The 23,053-nt window shown below is 37.4% G+C and overlaps 1 protein-coding gene across 2 annotated transcripts in view; it reads right to left on the bottom strand.

Annotated features, from left to right (window-relative positions):
* Positions 1–7,509: 7,509 nt before the first annotated feature.
* The window catches only part of LOC119649051 (SCY1-like protein 2), a 211,623-nt gene continuing 196,079 nt past the window's right edge, over positions 7,510–23,053 (bottom strand). Inside the window, exons 18-19 of one of the 2 annotated variants that reach the window (XM_038051030.1) lie at positions 19,673–19,822; positions 7,510–7,638 (exon numbers count right to left, since the gene is read on the bottom strand). In XM_038051030.1, coding sequence (XP_037906958.1) covers positions 7,612–7,638; positions 19,673–19,822 — 177 coding nt within the window. In that variant the 3' untranslated portion in view covers positions 7,510–7,611. Of the gene's footprint in view, positions 7,639–19,010; positions 19,823–23,053 lie in introns of those variants that run through there. The other variant, XM_038051029.1, reaches the window with a different exon arrangement.

Here is a 23,053-nt window from a genome sequence, read left to right as displayed (position 1 = left end):
GATGATACACATTTGGTTTCATTCCCTCGTTACGTGATGGGGTAGTCTTCAGTAGTTCCCTACTATACTACGAGGCTAAGGTTTTTTACTCTTCAATTAGTAAAGCTGTTATTGGTTGGTTGAGGCGCGGATTTAGGAGGTCTTACCAGATTTATGTTGCCCCATAGAGAAATCTGTGGAAGATATTCCCTTAAAGTTTAGTGGAAAGCTAGCATTTTGTGCTTTTGGCCTGATTAGTCGGAAAGGAGAAATCAGTAACTCTAATAATGGGAAAGTCTGAAAATCCAACCACGGCTGGTCTCACCGAAGCATGGTTCCCTACATCATTCAGAAAACACAAGAAGAACAAATGGCAGAAGTAAACATTCAAAATGAGGGGACACTGAAGGCTTAATCGTCTCAGTATCTTCTCATCAGCCTCTACCAGAAAAAGCAACCGGGAATCCGGTAAAGCTCATTGCTGGCAGGTATGGAAATTTCCAGAGAAATTGACTTAAGCAAGTGGAACTTTCGCCAGAAGATGTAAGCAAGCTAATAACCCCGATGAGATCCACACTGTGCCCAGTAGACTCTTAGGCGAGTGGACATTTTTGATCATATAGAAGAGTATTCTTATATCTAAAGTCAATTAACTTGCAACATTTGAAAGCCTCTTCCTCTGCAATGGCTGAAAAAGTTGCTGCTATAAGAGCCATAGGTCCGGTTGTGTAAAATTGGGGGTATTGGACCAGTAAACGGGGCTAGGATCTTTTTCAATGAGAGATTTCGTTAGAAACAGCCAAGCAGAGAACATGTTAATACCAGGATATAGTTGCGATCATTTTGCAATACCAGATTAATGATAAGAGGAGAACGCCATAGATGTGTGATCTAAGCTTTGACTTCCTGTTTTTTTCGCAGACTATAGGATTTGGTAGCGTATGCTAAATCAAGTGGCGATACAAACACTCCACATGTTTGTTGAGGAAGTACCGAATGTGATCCTAGAGGGTAGAGGCTTTTTGATTAAAAATTAGGAACTCGCAATTAGAATGTGAGAGACTCGTGAGAAATGCGAAACAAGACTCTTGTTAAACATACTGTGAAGAGTCGGAAGGATGGGCAGAGTATTCAAACGGATGAATTGGCAAAGTTGGGCTTTCTAAAAAGAATGGGTAGTATTTTTAAAAAACTCCAGAAGTGAATCAGAACAAATTTTTTTTTTTGAGAAACACCATCCGGAAGGACAAGTATTAGAATTGTGAGGAAAGGGAGGGAGAATCAATGGTTTCTGCAATGGTTTGCAAGATAAAGGGTATGAAAGGCGAGCAAAGGATAGTGGTGTTGTTGGAAATTGAAGGGGTTTACGACTGTGTGAACTTTTAGGAACATGGTGTTGCTCATAGTTTAGTTAGATACACTTACGCAAGCAGAGATAGCTGTACACTGAAGCAGTTGTGCACCAGTGTCTGACAGCGAAGTAATGGAAACCTGCCTTCAAATAGGTATGCTATCCCCACTTTTGTGGAACATGCTTATGGAATCACTATCGTGTGAACTGCGAAAACGGCTAGCAAATGCTGAAGTAGAGGCGCATGACAGGATCGTGTCCGGTGCTAATTGAAACGTCAGAAAGGTGTGTATACAACACGTCGTTGATTTGCTTTGACTGCCAGTTTGTGCCACAGGCATAAACTTTCAGCAAATCCAAATAAAACATAATGGCATTATTTATGGTTTACGATGTTTGCATTGATGAGGGAAAAGACCTTCAAACCCCCAGAAAAGCGAAAATATCTGGGAATTATTTTGGATAAACAACTTTTTGGAACAAAAACTTTGAGGCAAATACGAAACGAACTTTCACAGCCTATTGGCCATGAAAGGGGACTTTTATCCTGGTGTGGGAACTCATGTATTATCATTATTTCTTTGTTTGCTAATGCATCTGTTATGTGGTGAGTTAAGGTAAGATAAAGGAGTTTTCCCTAACTACCCTCACTGCAAAGAATTATATTTCTGTGGGCTGCCGACCATGACCACAACAATCAACGTTGCTCCAGACTTATTAATTACAAGCACTGAATATATATGTATTTATATTCAGAACATGCAATGATAAAATTCAGAGACTAATTTGTTTAGGTCTTTGAGGAAACAACGGACATGAGGGGCACAGAGCATTGGAAAAGTTATTGGGAGAACCGAGTCGATGTCTTCCAACGCCTTCTGATTCTTGAATTCACACAATTAGGGTGAACCAGAAGAATAGCAGGATATATTGAGGTCTTTATAAGAACAGGGTTCTAGAGCAGGGGCTCCTTTTTGAACAAAAACGCGGAAGGGTATTTTTTTCTTTTTACAATATATGACGGTCTTTTAGATTGAAGTATATGTGTTCCTAGCAGTGACAAACTGGATGGTTGATTTACAATTAACGGACAGGCGCATGGCGATGATAATCACATCAAAAAACATTCAGGAATGTCTACATCGTTTGAGTTTGACTCCTTAACTCGATGCTCTGGGTTTAATTCCAGTATAAGGAAGGTGAGGACAAGCTCATAATCCTGGTAAAATTCATACTAGACGCAGCAGACTTTTCCTATCCACTGGCAGCAAGGCTGGCAAAGTTTCAAGACTGTTCTTATATATTTCTCGTACCAGAGCGTTAAGGTAGCTTAAGTACTGAGGAAGAGAGTAAGTAGCTCTCGAAATGCGTATTTACTAACTATTATAATATATTGTAGTAGGAGAAAGCTGCCTACTGTTCTTATATATTTCTGGTACCCGAGCCATGCGTTTGTTTTAACAAAATCTGCGGTATTGAATCAGCAAGAGGGACAAGGATCTTTTTAGATGAGAGACTTGCGAGACCGAGAGCTTGCATCCTGATATTAAAATTGTTAGAGGCAACCATACTGAGACAATTCTATTCCCAGGACCTCGTTCCGGTCAACTTATAATACCACGTTAATGACACAAGGAGAAACGTCATAGTTGTCTGTGCTTATTTACCCTATGATTCGTTGTGCCCTCCGCCGACGCAAGAACTAAGGGATTCGGTTGTGTATGAAGAATCAAGTGGTTTTGAACTCTTAATAGGTTGTGATGCAACAGGTCAGCATATTTGTTGGGCATTAGCAGATGCAATCCTGGATGAGATAAGCTATTTGATTTTATCACTTCACTTGGTCTGATGACCGCCAACATAGGGTTCGTCTGAGTGTAATTACGCGGTGTTTCTAGCGATTAATTATTGAAAATAATAAAACTTGTTTTTCCTATTCGCTAGTGTTGACTTTTATTTTGCAAATACTTCGGGAACCACTTGTTTCCTTCATCAGTGCTAGCAAGTGCAGACTTGGACTGGTTCCTGAAATATCGGAATTTGCAGAATAAAAGTCAACACTAGCGAATAGGAAAAGTTTTATTATTTTAAATAGGGCTCGTTCCTATGTTCGTAATGCCAAGAAGAAGTCAAGCAATTGACTTAAAAATTTGCACTTTGAAGTTGTTAGAGTTCATTAGTGACTGGCGAGTGCTAGATGAAGTCTCACTCTTATAATTTAGTCTGAATATTGCAGGCAAGCAGTTTGTAATAAAAAGACGAAATTGTAGGAAAACGGATTGGACAAAGCTCAATGAACTTCTTGGCAACAAATTGGAACTTTCTAGGTGACTAAGGACTTGATGATAGAAGATCAATTGGAAACTCAGAATCGCAAACTTTTAGAGTGCTTTGAAGAGGCTTCTGCTATCTCCCCAGGCTAAAGTGGTAAAATGATTCCATGGTGAAAGGGAGACTTTCAGGTTGCGCTAGGTTCGTAATAAGGTTGAGTCGGCCAAGGTGGACCCTGTTAGAAAACCGGATGGAATTTTCATGAACTCCAGAATTGAGACTCTTTTGGGAGTACACCATCTGGGAGAACAGATGTCAGAATTGGGAGGGAGCGAATTGGCGGTTTCCGCAAACCTTTCAACACGAAGGTATTGCAAGAGGAATTCAGTAACTGAGAGAGTGGTTGTTACCAAATAAAAGGCGGTAGTCTTTTCCCTTGAACATTTCAAAGCACCTGGCATAAATGACGTTTATCTAGCAATGGTAAAGGAGGGTATTGAGCGCTTAGAACAATTTCTAAAAAGTATTTTTTCGTGGATGTCTTGCTTTGGGCTACGTGCATATGGCAGAAGGTTAGGGTAGTCTTCATACCTAAGCCTGGAAAAGACGAATATACAAATCCAAAGAACTTCAGACAAACCAGCTTAATATTATTTTCGCAGAAATGTCTGGAGAAACTAAGGTCGCACCAACTAAATGAAAATCAACACACTTACTAGCATGGGAAGTCCTGTATGTTTGCGTTTCACTCTTTTGTTTCAAATATAGATAGCGTTTGACTACGCGCCCTTCGAAAATCTCTCTAAGGCCGCCAACTTTATTGTAGTGGATCTATGCTTTGCTTACGCGGAGATTGCTGTGTGCTGAAATGGGTGCCGATCGCTACCTAATAATGGAAGCTGCGGATTTTTACTTTTATATGGGGCTTCAGGTAGTAAAGTGGATACATGTTACTTTAGACCGATGTTTGCTTATGCATCCATAGTGTGGTGGGTTAAGGTGGAGCAAAAGAGTTTTCACTGTAAAATAGCCACACTGCAAAGAACTGTGTGTCTGGTTATTACGGTGCCAAGAGACATATGGGGGAGCTCTAAATTCATTACTCTATTTGCAGCTTTGGCTTTGTTTACTCAGAGCACTGTAATGACAGCAGTTCATAGACCAATTGATTAGATTAATGAGGAAACGATGGGGGTGGGTGGTATAGAGGATTGGAATAGTTATTGGGAGAATTGAATCCTGTTTTCGCAAGGCCTCCTGATTCTCGGATCCGCATACATCTGTTTGGTAGAATATATGAAATTATTTTGAAACGAAGGGAAAACTGGTACGATCCAGAAGAATGCGTGTCAGGATATTCTAAATGATGGCTCAAAAACAGACCAGATGGTCGCTTAAGGCAATATACAACGGTCTTTTAGGCTGAAGTATAGGCGATCCTAAGGGTGGCAAGCTGGATGATTGACGAGCGGTTGATAGGCAGGTACATCGCAATCTGCAGCCATTGGGCTGCATTGAAGGCGTTGAGCAGCACTTTGATCACTTTTAAAATTGTTCAGGAATATAAAAATCGATTGAACTCTGTTTTTAGTTTTATCATAATACAGTGGCACTACCCGCCCATTGTGGCGTAAAGAGAAATGAAATTTCGGATGTCTACGGCATACCCGGGACGGAACTAGGAATTGGGGTGTCAGTAGCATTGACTGCTATCAAAAACTTTCCATAGTGACAGTTGACAGAGCCAAACCAAACTTTTCCTGTCAGAACCTGTCGAAAAGCAGGAAGACTTCCGGAAGTGTTGTGAGGATTCTGACTGGCCATAATTTACTAGCAGGGCATATGTTCAGACTAGGAATACTCCAAGTTGATATGTCTATCGTCTAATGAGGAAGCGGATTCCACGGAACATTTTCTCTGGGAGTGTCCCGCTTATGGACGCATCAGACATCAGATTTTTGTTCAAACCGTATCGGGTAGCACCACATCCAGTAAAGGAAATCCCGCGATACATAAACGAATCCGGGATATTCCGAATTCTGAGTACTCACATGTTTTGTCTCTCCCCAGACGCACATGAGCACACAGGGGATAGTGACGGGTCAGGGAGAAAATTTTCCTACAAATTATAAAACACAAACGAGGTCTGATTACATAATACATTTCGCAACAACTCAGGAGGTCAATACTTTGCGTTGTGGTTGTACGTTGGATCCATTAACCTGAAAATCAAGAGAGACGCTTAGAAGGAAATACTAGGAAGCAGTTATTATGAACATTTACAACAAACTAGGCCATCTTATCCAGAGAATGTTTAATATAATCTATATTTATATTCTTCGAAAATCTTTCGGCAATCAATCTATTGTATTATAGAACAGGTCGTAGCTTAATTTGCTTTAGCATAGTTTGATATGACGTCGCCAATACAGTAAGGTAGAGATATTGTCAACTTTTATTTTTGCTATACGAGCTTTAGCGGAGCCCATTATTGTATGGAGAAAACCTTTGGAGATATCGGGGAATACAAAAATAAGTGCCTTTCCGGTGGTGCCGCTAAAATACTTGCTTTCCTTCGGTATTGATCATCTCGGCTTCCCATCACTTGCGAGATATTTCTTTACTTTCGATGAACGTTTGTATTCCTTTGGTTGAGAGACTTTTGCTAGTCATCTACAGAAGTATATTCTAATGCATGAAAAAATGGTTCTAAGGCCCAGCTGACCTGCTGAACTTGCTAAGGAAACTGTAATATAGTTATAACATTTGAAAATTATTTAATTTAATTATTTTAAACTGCCTGACCTTCGAGAATAGGTACTTGGGTACTGTCTCATAGACCATATGTTCTGAAAAAGTTTGAAGATGCATAGTATTATATAATAGTTGTTGAGTGTTGAAAGTAAGATACAATAGTACTCCCAGAGCTCTATTTTCGAATCTTTTGGAGGTTATTCTTCGGGAGTGTGAGTGGGAAGTTACATTATATACATATAATTAATTATAACTAACTATAATATAAAAAGATATGACATTTTACTAGGAAAATTAACTCGGGACTAAGCTGAATATATGTACAATTTAAAAGATTTATTTCGGGGGGATTTTTGTTTTTAAATTTTGCGTTAATCAAGACCCTTAGTTGGAATATTACACTCAACATTCTCTCTTTTCTTAGCTGTCATGTATTCATCTATACATAAATATATACAAAACTTAAATAACTTGTTTGTCATTGAATTTTTCTTATAATCCATTTTGGCTGTAATTATTAACTCAACTTAACTGGATACTCGTATTATATATATTGGACGTATATTTGTATGCACATAATAAAATTACGAGGATGATATGGGTAACACATATCACATTGTAAGGTTGGTTAACGTAAATATATAATTTATAGAGATATGGCCGCTAAGATATAATTAAGATATGTAGTTACAGATGGCAATCTACACTACGGAAAATGGATAATATGCGAAATATCATGTCCGTTTACACAGGTCACCACAGCACAATAGGTACGACTATTACAATGACACATATTGCTTATGGTTATTATTAGATTCCTAAATTTGACTTAGACTTTCTCATACATTGGAAAAAAAGGGGAAAAATGTTCACATTTAAACATTTAATTACGCGATTTCCGTGTGTTAACTTCAATGTTATTTTCTCTGATTTCTAAATATTTATTTCAAAATTTTGGCTGGGAAATTGCATATTATGTTTGTATTTTGATGAATTACACACAGGACCAAATACAGAGTGGTATGACAGGGTTGATAATGTGATTTTCTTAAATGTTATTTTTTTTCCAAAAAGATGAAAAGGACATTATTGTACATATATATGCGTTAAGATATTATGAATAAGACATTATATATTGTTGCAATGGTTAGATATCATATATGTAATTCAGATCAGCATGAAGAATGAGTTAGTCAAGCAGAAAATGACTCTGTTCACTTGTAACACGTGGATTGGGTGGAATTTAGCGACACAATTTAGGATCGACCGGAGAAGAGTTGATACTGTAAAAAGTTATAACACATACACAGAAGTGATCATTTATGTAATATCGACAAGATTTTAGTTTATTTATGAAAATTATGAATTACAAATACGATGATGAGCAAGCGAAGTTACGAATTATTACGAACATTTTGCAAAGGCACATATGGAGAAATCTCATTATTTCCTTTAGTTCATGAAAATATTCAATTTTTTAGTGGATTTATAATTGTGAAATCAAACTCTCTATGTCAAATGGCCATATTTCTTTATATAAAAAAATATTGTTTATATTATGTGATCCATAATTTATTATTCTATAATAATTAGATTTACCATTTGAAAGCCTTTGTGAAGCAAATGGTTAGTTTTTCTCCTTTATAAGAATATGGTTATTGTAAATTATAAATACAAGGCGTACATAAATGATAGAATCACTATATTTTTTCGAATATTTCTTATAATTAGTGTAACGAATGATCGATTGACTTGACATTTTTTTCTCACAGCACTTGCATAGATAGCACATCTATTTCGATTTTTTTTTTAAATCTGTTAATCTAATCGTTTACCGTATTCACTTATTTCAAATTGATCGTATTTTTAACCGTTCATAAGTGATCGAACCAATTACCTTTTTTAAATTTTACTGAATTTTAAATGAAGAAAGTAAATCAATTTAATATTGAATTGGGTTCTCACCACTCTTGATAACTAAACTGATACATGCTGGCAAACTAGAAACAAGATTGTCGATCGTTAGTCCTCAATTTAAGCCCAGGCATCCTTGATTGGCCTTTTCAACTCTTTAATGCTGTTAAAATGGTGGCAATCGTCGTAAATGTAGGTTCAAGCCAGGAAAACGTTTTCTGGTCTTTTGTAGACCGCGATAAGTTAACTGCCGCGCTATCATTGGATATCATAAAATTCGGTTGGACCGTGAGGCCAAACCTTTTTTCATCGGACAAGTCAATTTAAGCATAAACCAGTCGGGAAATCGGAAGCTGGATGCTTCAGGTATGGAAGGTTTTGTGTATTTCTTATGTAAAAATATTTGGATGCACATTTGATCCATTAGCACGCAATGTATATGCATATATTATGTCATACTACTCACTTTATGGTGATACTGATAATCCAAATCTTAGGATTTACACTGAAGTAGCAAGTTTGACCTATTAAAACTTTGTTAATAATAGTGCGATTTCCACCACACTAAGATTATGCTCAATATTATTGCCTATTTTTTTACAGTCAATTATTAACAATTAAGGTAATACACTATTATTAACTTTATTTGAAAAGATATCGATATGGAGGATATTTCGGAGTCTAGGTACCATATAATGGCAGCTTCTTGATTTTGATTTGAGCAGCCAGCATTGAAAACTACTAACCAGGACCACACTTTGCCATCAAATTTGATGTCAACCAATACAATCGTTTCTGTAAAACGTGCGTGTGACAGATAAACAAACAGACTGATGGACAGACAGACAGTAAACCGATTTTAATAGTTTTGTTGTACACAAAATCTTAAAAATTTAAAATTTAAAGAGTACACATTGGAACTTGTTTTACCTTGTTCCATTCATGCTTGTCTGTCTGATGATAATCCTCAAAATCTGCCCCAATTTCGTAATATTTCGGCTTAAATATCGGTACTAAAAGCTTTCGCATGTGACAGAGTTCCAGAGTTTTCTAAACTGTCACGGGTCCAAAGTGAGGCGCGTATTTCTCACAAAATCTGTGACATTACTTTCTTGCAGTTGAAGCGGTGTTAAAAATTTTCCGTTCTTCAAGATAACTTTGTATTTGCGGATCACCAGAAAATTTTCGCGAAACGTCAGCTTTGGGGTCAACCAAACTGCGATAATACCATTGGCCCTTTTCATGAAGCGCCGAGATTTGGCCTTTCCCATATTCATTTAACGTCTTTTCGTCTTCCCATTGTTTTACAAAGGTATATCCATTACCATTTCTTACACTAGTTATAAGCAAAGTTCGAATAAAATACAACGGTTCTATCATTTATGAATGATCTGTATGCATATACATACATATGTTATGATGAGGAGCAACGTTGATTACCTTTTATTAAGTAAGTTTTCAAAATAAAAGTACTTTTTTCGGTCCTAGATTTTCCATCTAGTTGTGATTTTCAGATGCCAATGAAAGTGATACATCAGAAAGCCACCATTTTCTGTTCATTTAATTCAATTTTTTAGTAATTCATTTGTATTCTTTATTATCAATTTGTGAAATTTTATTACAGCTAGTATTTCGTTTCAGTATACGTTGAAATCGTCAAGGAAGGGGTGTTGACTACTTTTAAGTCGAAAATTCAAACGTGTTTTTAGGAATTAATTGCGAAGGAACTAGCGTTTTCAAAAATATATTTTTAGAAATGAATAAAAATAAATCTTTGACAAGACCCCGCTTGCCCTAAACTGAAAAAATATTTTTTAACTAGTGTGATGTTGGTTACTTTTTTCGCGAGAAAATAGTACTTCATATTACCTAGTATTCAGCAGTTCCAATAGATATTATATTCATGTCTGATAAACATGCCTGGTGAGAAGGGGAGGGGGGGGGGATTATCCAAGGCTCGGAGCTTCCATGGGGGCCCTGAGTTACCTAAGGAAACTTCAATTTAGCTAGGTAACAAAGTAAGGCACATAGTCAAAGGAACTATGCTCGGAAACAAATATAAATGTGTTGGGTCTCTGGGCCCAGTTATGGGGCCATTCAAAAGCCAACCTTTGCTGTAGATCACATGCAAGTGCATCTGAGGCATCTGATGTCCCCTATAATGTTTACTGTGCCGATTTTGAATTGTGAAAGACTGTAGTCTGTAGTCCTTGTTTGATCTGCCCGTCAGGTTCATAATTAAAGTTTGATGGTATCAGGATCTGAAAGTACCGCTGGTTGGCCCGTACGCGTTAAAGAACGGTGGGGATATATCGTTTTATCTGCTCCGAACTGGGGAGAGATATATGGTTTCAAAAAAACGACATCAGAATACGAAAGGTTTCTTCCTCCATCACAAACGTTGAGGAAACACGAAATCAAGACAAAAATATGATCCACAATCTTCGGGCTCACCAAATTTGGTAGACGGTTCATCAACTGGGACACTTGGCTTTGGTCTGACGATATCTAAATGAAGGTTGTGAAAAAAGACTCATCAACGTGGTTTCTCTGGTTTAGCAAGTTTTTAAGAATGAGAACCGCAAAAGGAAAGTAATCGACCGATGTTGTTCGAGTAGCTCACTTCACAGCGTCCAGTGATCTACGGAGTGCCCAATGCAGATTATCGTTTCCTAGCACATCATAACAAAGCTAATCTCGAATAATCTCGAATATAACACGGTCTTCGAGTCAATGTGAATAAAACAGGGGTTTCGCGGAGTGTCCCTGGTGAAACGGGCACTCTCACTGTCAGTGGCAACGTCCTACTAATAACTAAGTGATTTAAGTATCCTGGATCAATGCTATTCGCCAACGGTGAATTACGCTGTGATGCTTCACCCATTAGCGCACCTTGGATGACGTGACATTCTTTGAGATCGATGCAACAACGGACGTTTCAAATCCAAAATCTCCCGAAGTGTTGTTCGTCCTGTCGTTTTTTATAGTTCTGACTGCTGTTTGACTATCAAAGACAATCAAGGGCCCCTGTCGGTAAGAGAAACGAAAATATGGGGTTGAATCTGTGGGATATCACGTTATGATCACATTCGAAATGAGGATGCCCGCGATTGATATGGAGTTGTAGCCGTTATTGAATAATTGCAAGAGAGGTGCGTTTCACCCCGAGAAGGATTCGCTAGATAAGATTGGCCTAAATATCAAAGTTGACGAGAAATTACCAAAAGGCCTGAGCAACCATGGTTTGATACACTAAATGGTGGTTTGAGAGCTTGTCATTCCATTCGGAACATGCCAAAGCAATGCGATATTTTGATTGGTACTGAGGATTACCATTCCTGGAAAAATGGCTTCCAGTGCAGACAATTTTAAATTTGTGTAGATGGTGACAGGGAGAGCAATGTCAACATCATCTTAGAATAGACTTCATAGTTGAGAAAATGTAGGAGATTACGAATTGTCAGATATTAATGGATAGAGAGTATTTTAAAAAATCAAATAAATCAAATCACCAAAGCAAATTCATAGTGGGTTCCCAGTTTTCGAGAAATAATATCATACTCAAAGAAGATGCCACTTTGCCGGTTTTCGGTTATGGGGAAAAAATTGACCAGGAATACAGAGCTCAGAGAGGAACTCGTTCATGGGACAACACCAACATATACCAACCTGCAAGACAATGACGGGCATCAGTATATTTTTCGGTTAGTGTTAAATTCTATTCAAAAATTAATAACGATCTGTCCGGCTATAACTTAGGTAATCGCAACCACATTCCGCCGAAGCAATCCACCTGGTCTTTCGAGAATCATTTGAGAAGCTTGTACTACTGTTTTATCAGGAAAAATTTAGATGGCCAATGACCAACATCAATAACTGAACTATTATCAATAGGGAGTTGAAGAAAATATTTGAAAGTAATTCCACCATGAGTAAAACACTTCCATCGGTTGTAGGAAGCAGCCGTGTAATCCACAAAGCTGCTCTTCGTGAACTCAGAAGGGTCGAACCTAGTGTGCAGAGTAAATAACCTTCAAGGTGATGATAAAGACTGTTTACAGTTCCCTCAAATGCTATCATTGCGGGGTCGATGGAAGGATCTAGCCAGAGCAAAATACAGGATTTTTCGGAACGATGGAGCAGGGAGTACTTAATTATCTAGAAGCAGTACTCAGATTTAGATCACGGCCGTTGTCATGAAAACAATGCCCCATCGTTTTTCTGGTCCCCTCGGACGATGTTTGATACTATCTGTGTGATCGACATGAAGGCGTGAGTAATCCAGATTACAAAAGCTTTCGGGATAATCATGCGCCCAATATCTCAATAGGCCCCCAAGGGAAGGTGGTTCTCCGGTAAATCATCTAATGAGATATTTAGTGCTTTTAGGGAGCTTTTGGCAATACCAGATCAGCCTTGCACTGCTTCTATGCACAACATTATATAACCTCAGTAAATATTTATATTGAAGCCAAAGTGTGGATCATGTTGCTAATTTACTTTTGGGGTCTATTAACCGAATTCCAATAGACCCCAGCAATTTTGAGGCCGCACACGATATCGGGTCAGTCAGCTCAACAGCTTGATGTTTACGCTTTGAATAATATGGAGGATAAGAGAACGCGGTATGTGCCATCGGCAAAACTGAAAGGTGTACATTTTGGAGGACTCTTTCGAGGGAATAACCACAATACTAAGCAATGGATTTTTAAGAGCTAAAATTAACGGAGCTTATGTCTATAGCTGGGAGTGTGGTACATGAGCCACTGTTACATGCACTTGTTTTAGATGCAAGTGTATGATACCCAGTTTTCACCGCGGAGGACTTTAACGTAAGGTCTACTGAGTGGGGAAGCAAAGCTACAAACAATAGGGAACTGACACTGCTGGAATCCTTGTCGACGCTGGATGTAAGTGGAAGGCAGGCTCAGGACAGTACATGTATAGTAACCGTCACACTATACTGTTTAATATAATGGAAAGCGGGGCAATGATATATCTGAAGAACATAAGGTCATGTCTGGCGAGGTATTGTAGTTTGAACATGTTTGACGGGGAAATGTTTACTGACATATTTAAGGTAATTTTCGCAGAAGAAAAAAATTTGCAGAAATAATGCTCACAGATTATCGAAACCTTGATGGAATGACAAAATTAGTAGTTAGCAAAAAGGACTTATCAACACACAAATGAAACTTGCTTATCATTGCTTAGATAAGACGGATATACAAAGCTTGCCGTACAATGTCACGAAACGTGGCCCGTAATAGCAGTGGACATTCTTTTAAGTGAAGAGATACATGTAAAATGCCAAAAACAAGCCAATTTCCAGGATTTCTTTTCCTGCCGAAATGTGTTGTTTTAAATATTTTAAATAATGTGATCTTAATTAGGTATATTTAAATGAAATATTTGAGTTTCTTTTTACTCTTAAAAATCCAAAATGGCATCAATATTTGCACTTGCTTCAAGGACGTCGTAATCGGAATGCCAAATCGGTGCGGAACTTAGCGTCCTTAATTTTGACGCAAAAAATCAAATAGTTCACATGAATAGTTTCTAGTTGAACCTTCAAAATGCTAATAACTTTCAAATTTTATTAAAAAAATTGACATTTAAATAAAAAAGTATTATGACTTTTATGCCTTAAAAAATATGTTCTCTTAATAATATTTCGTATTTTTTATGTTCAACTAGAAAATAGGTATCAAAGGTGTGTTCAATATTTTATTAAGATCAAAGAAGTACTTTTTCAGTCATTGTGCACACCAATGCGAAAAACACTGTTTTGAGAAAAACACGTTCAAATGACAAAGCGATAATTGTAAGGACTTATAGCATTCAACTATTCCGTCCTGTACTATAACCCTCAAGCGAGTTATTGCATCATCTCGAGCCACGGCGATCCCCGGAGTAGTCTCCCTGGTGCAGCCGGTTCGATCGGTCTCGCCGTTTTTTTTTTTGTACCATCGGCTGTAGCTTTCTTTTTGCGCAATTCTTCTATTCTTTCTCTTCATTTAAATGCAAATAAAAATAAAATCCTTTTTGCCAATATCATGTTTATTTTATTAGAGTGTGATCGAGGTCGAAGTGATATATCGTTACCTATGTAAAGTGGTGACCCAGTTATACTTGACGCGCCCTCGGTACGATGTGCACATAATCTCGTCGCGGAAGTGATCTCGCAAATTAACACCGTGGCCCAGGTTTCTGACGACCAACTTTCGCATATAATAAACAACCCATGTGTCAACCGAGAGGTTTTCGACATCGCTAATGGATTATCTCACCCTAGTGGTCGAGCGACGGCCAAGCGGGTTGAAGTATGTTCTTTCTGGGTAGGGTTTGGTAGAGATGTCTCCATTGGGCTAGGCTGCAAGCCAAAGTACATCGGCACAACGGGCAAAACTGGGCAACTTCGCAATTCCTGACGGCCTTGTCACAAGGTTTTCAGCACCGTCTTATAATCATCGACCGCTACACCCGCTGGCCCCAAGCGATCTCGTTGCCGGACATGAAATCCCATTTTTAGATATGCTCACCACGATTTGGAAAGAGGATCTTCAAGCCTCACTAGCAAAAACGGTCTTTGTTTGCTGGAAATTCCAGGAGAGTTTGTCTCCACACCAGAGCAACCCGTGAAGAGCACTGTTGTTCCGGCTTTACGTCAGTCATACAAGTCAACGCCATTTCATCTTCAAAGACCGAAGCTGGACGCTTCTGGTATGAAAGAGTTTTGTGAATTTCTTTTATAAAGTGCATTTGTCCCATTAGTAAGTAGCACGTAATATATGCATATATTATGTGAGAATATCCACATCAGGTGATTTTGACATTCAAAGTCTTGAATTTGCAAAGAAACGACCACTTTGGTACCCCACATGACTATATTTATGGTATGGTATGGGGACCCCCCTTAAATCCGATGTAGAGTTATGTAGCTCACTGTATGTGGGAGCGTTCATAGTTCCTACCTTTCCAACAAATTTGGTGTTAATCACTACAACCGTCTTCGATGCGTGTAATGGACAGAGAGACAGACAGTAAACCGATTTTAATACGGTTTTGTTTTACACAAAACCTTAAAAACGTACAGAAAATATGATTCAGGAAACATTGCCCCAATAACTAAGCAAATTTACTTTCTTGCTTGTTTTGTAGTCTTAATATCATTAAATTAAATGCTACACACATGACCGAAAATTAGAAGTAACGATTCTCCAATTATGAGGGTGAATTTTTGCTCCTAAAGATTTGAATTATGATATGATAGATCTAATTATATCTGAAAATAATTTATGGCTGTTTACAGTTACGTTATCTGAAAATAATTTATGATTGTTACAGCGGAAAAAAGTCCTGAACCACCTACGGCGATTGGGTTATTATTGCTATGGCGAATATTAAATATATAGAGGTGATGATATTAATTTGCACTTGTTTTAAATTTTTTTAAAGATACCCCTATTTTTTGATCTTTGGAATATTTGTTTTTATGGAAGGTTGTTGTTATTTATATATTTTTTGAAATATTTTCTGTTTTTAATTTACAGGATGCTCCTTAATGTATATTTTATTTCAACGAAAATTTCTGAAAGTATTATTTTATTTTCAAACTCATTCTATTTAGACTACAATTTTTGTTTGAGGAAGGATATAGAGTTGGATGTAAAATTAAGATAGTAGTTCTAGAAGTTTTAATTGAAATAAAAGTTTTTTTATTTGTTTTAAATTCTTTAAGACTAGAGAGTTTGTTTCACCATTTATACATTTTTTATTATAATTCCTGAATGTTATTTGAATGAATCATTGAGATCATTGAATGTATGTGCTAATGCAGAAAACAGATACACACAAAATACAGATTGAAAACACTGCAACATAAAAATCATTCACCAAACCCAGGCATATTTTTCTGTTATGAAAAATAAAGTAAAACCATAAAATAGATATTCTACGGCAGTATTAGCAGCATGAGTAGAATATAAAGTCTGTATTACTGCAGCTGATGGTATGTACTTCTATGCTAGTAGTTCTATTTATTCTAATAAAATAAATAGTATTTTTCTAGGAAAATAGTTGACAGAGATCACTTAAGCGCATTGCATTTTCGGGTAGTTTTGCTATAACAAATGAAAGAGAGCTAACGAAAGCTACACTAAGGCTAAAGCATATAAAACAGCGTACAAAGTTCGTATAAAAATGGTTTTGATGTACAGCCAGTGATTGTATGTACTAGTTTGCAGCATTTTAAAAATATATTGTATCTAAAGTCTGTTATTATTTCGAAGTGATGCCAGAGAGTGTCAGTCATTCAATAATAACTTTAGGATTTTTAATAGATTTTTCACGCTATACGTTCTTATGAACATTGCATACACATTTCTTTAAATAATAAAACGAAATGAAAAAGGCTAATATGATTTTGAATATTTCATTAAAGGCATGATGTTTCTATGTTGCATAATTAAACATAACGGTATGGTCGAGAAACATAGTATTAGCCAGACGTACAAAAATTTGTAAGGAAACTACGGTTTTTAATGTTTGTTTACTGGCATGGGCAGGTTGTTTAATAGTAACAATGTCATGAAGCGTTGTCATAAAGCGCTGTCGACATTTTTCTGATGTTTACTGTATCCAAAATGTTTTGATATTTTCAGATTGTTGTTAGTGGGAACGTAGGGTTTGGAATAGAAAAATATTTTCAATGTGGAGTGGTAGTTATAAAATGTTAGATTTGAATTTCCAGTGTATAAATTGTATAATGTGGTTGGCCAAAGTCATTGGTTCTTTTATCAAAGTAATATAAATAAGTGTTTAATCATCGGTGGAAGATATAGGAGCTAATTAGTGAGATATGCCAAGTGTGGTATGACCATATATAAATGGCGGTTTATGCAAGTTTTTGTGTTCCACGTTTTGCAAGTAACAGAATTATATTAGTTGTGAGATTTATTTATGTACCAGTATCTGCTGATACATATATATTGAAGTATATCTCTACCCGGCCTACGCCCCGGAATAATTTTCGAGGTGGTGATATTGGTTTTCAATCCTCTTTATTTCTAGTATACGTAGTATGGTAGTAAGACTTGACTTTCCAAGTTGCATAGAAATTCAATTTAGATGTATACCCGGGAAAAATTGTCTATAGAAAATTTTCTTGAACTGTGTAAGTACTAATATATTTCCGTTCAGAAATAATAATCTCATAGTAGACAATATATCATAGTTGTTCTCCACAATTTCGTACTTAGCGGGTTGATAGGCGATTCAGTTGGGGGGTGCAATCTCGGTCCCCATAAAATTTGTTGAAAACGTAGAATAATTTATTAATAATAAGAAATAGGACTACAAAAACCGGTACATATAATAATTTATTTGTACTTTCACTTAATGGAAAAATGAAAAACTGCTGATTTAGGGGTGTTTCAACTGAGTTTGATTGAATTAGTAAAAATTGTCTGAGAGATGACCACACGAGGATATTGACTGCTTCAGATGTTAAGTCAGCTGCTTCCTTATCCATAGCTTCCCAATTCCAATTACTATTTTGATAGTAGCTTACGGTCTTTATTGTGAGCATGTTTTTATTTTTTAATAATTTAGTAAAATGATTGGAAAATTCGACAGTATGTAATTTGTCTAGTGAGATGAGTACAAATTAAGACTAATTTATGCTGCCATTTTTTGAACTAAATTAAAATAATATTGGTTGACCTGTTTGACTCTGTGGTAATCCGGGGTTTCTCTAAGAATTGAAAATATAAACTCCTTGTTGTTTAAATAAAGTCAAAAAAGACTCACGACAATTTGTTCTTTTAAAAATATGCCCAGTCCAATTTTCATATGATTAATAAAATACGAACAAGCCAATTGATTTAAAATAGGAAAAATGTCAATGATAAAAATTTAGAATGATGATAAATATAAAAGGACGTTAACAGAACATAAAGATCGATTGCGTAAACCATTCCAAAGACAAAAACTCTGACCAACCGTACAATGTACAAGCATAAAACTGTCACAAATGAAGCATTTCATGTGGTACAAAACATGATGAGAAGTTGATATAATGATGTATTTTGATGTGATGGGAAAGTAGTAGGAGTAGCAGTAGTAATAGTGGTGATAAAAGTGGTGAATTTTATGGATAGACTGCGAAAAGGAACGAACACGAGTGCAAGCGGCTGTTGATAATTGATAATAGTTGCTATGATGCTGTATAGCCTCTTTTACGCACAGCTTTGTTTTCGCCTGTGAATGTTTGCGTTTCTAAGCGAAAATCATAGTCGATAAACGCAATTTCAAAATAACTTTTAACATTCCTGGGAGGCATTAGAGCTATATTTCATATAGAACATGCAAAATTTAATATTAACTAGTGTGTCCGCTTCAGTGCTATTTATCTTTTTCTAAAAATGGAGTCTGAAATTATTCTCCAATATATTCATATATATTTGTTGGATTTTTCAGCATATTGTCCTTAAAACTCCGCAAAAAATCGTGCAAAGTGGTTACCTGCGAAAATGTGAATTTATGTTTCGCAAAGTTTTGGGTTTGTGATATTCGAGTTTCGAAAAATTCATACATTTTCTGTATTTTTTCTTATAATCAGGTATTTGATGTAGCACATTATTAGTAGAATGAGTTTCACTTTTAAATAAAAAAGAAATATAACCAGCAAGAATTCAGTATTTTGCATGACTAAATTTACGATATGTGTAGTACGGATAAATTCAATCAAAAATATTTGATTTTGGTTACATGTTTAATATTAAATCAACTATTTACAGTTGGATTTACTTTATTACTTTCCATTTAATCTCATTTTACGGCTACTCTATAACGAGGCATTTTTAAGAAATTTGTTTCGATTTTACTGTGGACTATCTAATTTTTTTTTCAAATAAAGTAAAAATATTTTCAACTAACAAGTCGACAGGACTTTATTCAAAGCGAATGTAAATTTCTTTAGCACAAACTCTGCCCTGCCATTTCATATAATTTTGTCTGATAAATACTAAACAATGATCCTGACTAAAAAAATCTTATACGTAGTTCGCGAAAATACCATTTTCAAAAATTCACTTTATTTAAAGTCGATAAATATTTCGTTTGAACCGCAATAACCTTAATTCGAATATAAATTCATTGTTGCTGTTAAAAACAATTTACACAACGAAATAACATTCATTATTATCAAAGACTATCTACGAAAATAACAACATTTTTGAATTGGATAAAATCGAAAGATTAATTTTCAAACGTTCGTTAGTTTTGTTAGTTACTAAATGTTATATTGAGTGACGGACACTTTCGGACGTAGTTTCGGCTACCGTAGATTGAACCTTGATGTACAGGACTAGCGTTACCCGAAACTGAAGCAAGCTGTCTTACCATTCCTGATCCCAATTGTTGCAAGAGACCTGACCCTGAACCCAAGGGTCCAGATGATAAAACAGTAGATGGCCGACGTGAACGTATTGATTGCATGCTGGATGATAGTAAAAAGGGGACGCTGCTTGATGTGTTGGGCATTGATCCTCCCTGTGAAATAGATGGTGTAAATATGAAAGTTTAGTTCGTGGTTAGGCTTTAAATTTAATTGTTTATATCCCAAGAAAGTGATGTCTAGAAAAAATTCTAGAATATTGAAAAGCATTGAACTACTAATTCTTTCTTACATATATAGTAACTAATTTGATTGAATTCAATATATCAAAAATTTATACGATTTTCGCAGTATTTTCTATATTATATTATTATAAATTTAGAAGATTACAAAATTAATGCTAATAAATGTGTATTTTAAATAAATTGGAGCAGGATGCAAACGGTTGATGTTGGATAGAGAATCGGTAGGATATTCCACTAACTGGTTTCTAATGAACCTAATGTCCGAAGAGCACCTGCAGGAAAGTTATCGGCAAATGAGTAAAATAATACTTAAAAGAAAACGCAGGAAAGGAAGAAATGGATTTTAATTGAGTGGAAAAAATAGAATGAAACAATTCCAAGATGCGCCAGGTCATATTATAGTCGATTTGATAGACGAATAAGGATGTATAAAACATGGGACTGTAGATACGGTTTTTCTGGGAACGGTATGTGGTGATGCATGTAAGTTTTAATTGTATTTTTTGAGATTAAACAAGTAAGTTCTTTCAACTTTAGTGCCTTGCTATTTGGTGGACTATTTGTAATGGCTTATGTGTTTCAGCGGTGATTAACAATACTGCTTTACTGTAGTGTCCCATTGACACGGGTTTATACGCTATTTGTGCTCACAGCTAACAGGATGAGTCGGCCAAGTTGGACTATCTTAGAAAACTGGATGGAACTTTTGCCAACCCCAGAGTTGAATCTATACAGACTGTCTTGGAGGTACAACACCCGCGAGAACAGGTCTGAGAAGTGTGAGCAGGAAAATTGGCGGTTTCTGCAAACCTTTCAACACCAAGGTGTTGTAAGGCGAATTCGCATACTACGAGAGCCATTGTTAACAGTGAAAAGGCGAGAGCTGCTATACTATTATTTGAACGCTTCAGAGCACCTGAGATAGATGGCATCTACCCAGCTATGCTAAAGGAGGATATCGAGCACTTAGAGCAACTTCTAAGAAATATTTTTTGCGAATGTCTTGCTTTGGGCTATGGCCTTCTTCTTGGCAGAAGATGAAGGTAGTCTTCATATCTAAGCCTGGAAAAAACGACTATTCAAATCCAAAGAAATCAGTTTAACACAATGTTCGCTGAAATGTCTAGAGATAGTCGAGAGATGCAAGGAGGCGCTAAGGTCGAACCCACTAAATGAAAACCAACATGCCTTCCAACGTGGAAAGTCCTGTGAGTCTGCTCTTCACTCTTTGGTTTCAAAGATAGAAGACGCAACTCTGAAACCGATGGGGGTGTTAGTGAACACTGAAGGGGCGTTTGACTGTCCGCCCTTCCAAAAGCTCTCTCTCTCTGTGCAGATAAACTTTTGCTTCGACATGAGGACTTAGGCCTCAGGTGGTAATGATGGATATATGTTGCTATTATTAGACCGATCTTTGCTTATGCATCCATTGTGGTGAGTTAATAATAATAATCGTTGGTGCAACAATCCACATTGGATCAGAGCCTTGCTAGATTGTAAAGAATAAGGAGGCCGGTACTGCCCACTAGTGGAATGAAAAGGATTTGATTTGAAATCATTAAAACTTGCTTTTTTTCTTGGTTAGTATTATTTATTAGTCTTGCAAATACTAATATTTCGAGCACCACTTGTTCCCTTCATCAGTGCACTGATGGAAACCTTCAGCGAGGTGGCCAGAAGTCACCTAAGTGTGGCGTTCGCGGATAGCAATTGCACTAGTGGCAAACTAGCGCGGAGGTGTGAACACGTGTTTTGAGGCCAAGCTGTTGGAGTTGGTCATCGAGCATCTACTGGATGACAAAGGCGAACACACAGACTTCATGTCCTCCCCTCAGGTGGTCTGGGGACTCTGCGTTATAGCTTACGAGGACTAAATTTCGAGGGGCTTTCTTCGTTCGAGCGTCGCTAAGATCAACGACGGCTGGGAGGGCGTAAAGCTCAAAGTTATTAACTACGACCAGATCCCCAAGAGACCGGTCGCTCGCATCTGGTTGCAGAAGATCTGTATCATCATCAATGGCGCAACAACCGGTATCCGGTCTAGGCCTGTCTTAATAAGAAACTCTAGGCATCTCGGTTTTACGTCGAGATCCATCAAAAGCTGTCTGGCGTCCTGACCTACGCCATCGCTCCATCTCAGGCAGGGTCTGCCTCGTCTTCTTTTTCTACCATAGATATTGCCCTTATGGACTTTCTGGGCGGGATCATCGTCATCCACACGGATTAAGTGACCCGCCCACCGTAACCTATTGAGCCGGATTCCAACCACAACCTGACGATCATGGTATCGCTTATAGATTTCATCGTTATGTAGGCTACGGAATCGTCCATCCTCATGTAGGGGGCCAAAAATTCTTCGGAGGATTTTTCTCTCGAACGCGGCCAACAGTTCGCAATTTTTCTTGCTAAGAACCCAAGTCTCCGAGGAATACATGAGGTACGATCCTCTTCAAGTCCACCCAACTACTGGCCTATGCTGACGATATCGACATCATGGGAAGAACCACCCGAGACGTACAAACTGCCTTCATCCAGATCGAGCAGGCGGCGATCGGCGCGAGATCTTGGGCTGCACATCAATGAAGGCAAGACAAAATATATGGTGGCAACGTCAGCACCGAAGACGAATCAACCAACAACTTCAAACCGCACTGGTCAAAAACGAAGAAGAATAAGGATAGGAGAATACAACTTTGAGACCGTTGACAATTTCTCCTATCTAGGGTCGAAAATCACAACCGATAACAGCTACTATGATGAAATCCGCGCACGGTTGTTGTCAGCCAACAGAGCCTATTTCAGCTTACAAAGACTGTTCCGCTTGAAGCATCTCACCATAGGGTCAAAGCTCTTACTGTACAAGGCTATGATCTTGCCAGTCCTCATGTATTCCTCGGAAACTTGGGTTCTTAGCAAGAAAAATTGCGAACTCTTGGCCGCGTTCGAGAGAAGAATCCTCCGAAGAAATTTTGGCCCCCTACATGAGGATGGACGATTCCGTAGCCTACATAATGACGAAATCTATGAGCGGTACCCCCATCTGGTTATGGACGAAATCCGGCTCAACAGGTTGCAGTGGGTGGGTCACCTAATCTGTATGGATGACGATGATCCAGCCCGGAAAGTCTATAATGGCAATAT

Source organism: Hermetia illucens, chromosome 2 (genome assembly GCF_905115235.1).
Source record: "Hermetia illucens chromosome 2, iHerIll2.2.curated.20191125, whole genome shotgun sequence".
NCBI classification, from domain to species: domain Eukaryota; kingdom Metazoa; phylum Arthropoda; class Insecta; order Diptera; family Stratiomyidae; genus Hermetia; species Hermetia illucens.
This window is presented reverse-complemented; position numbering and strand designations above follow the sequence as displayed.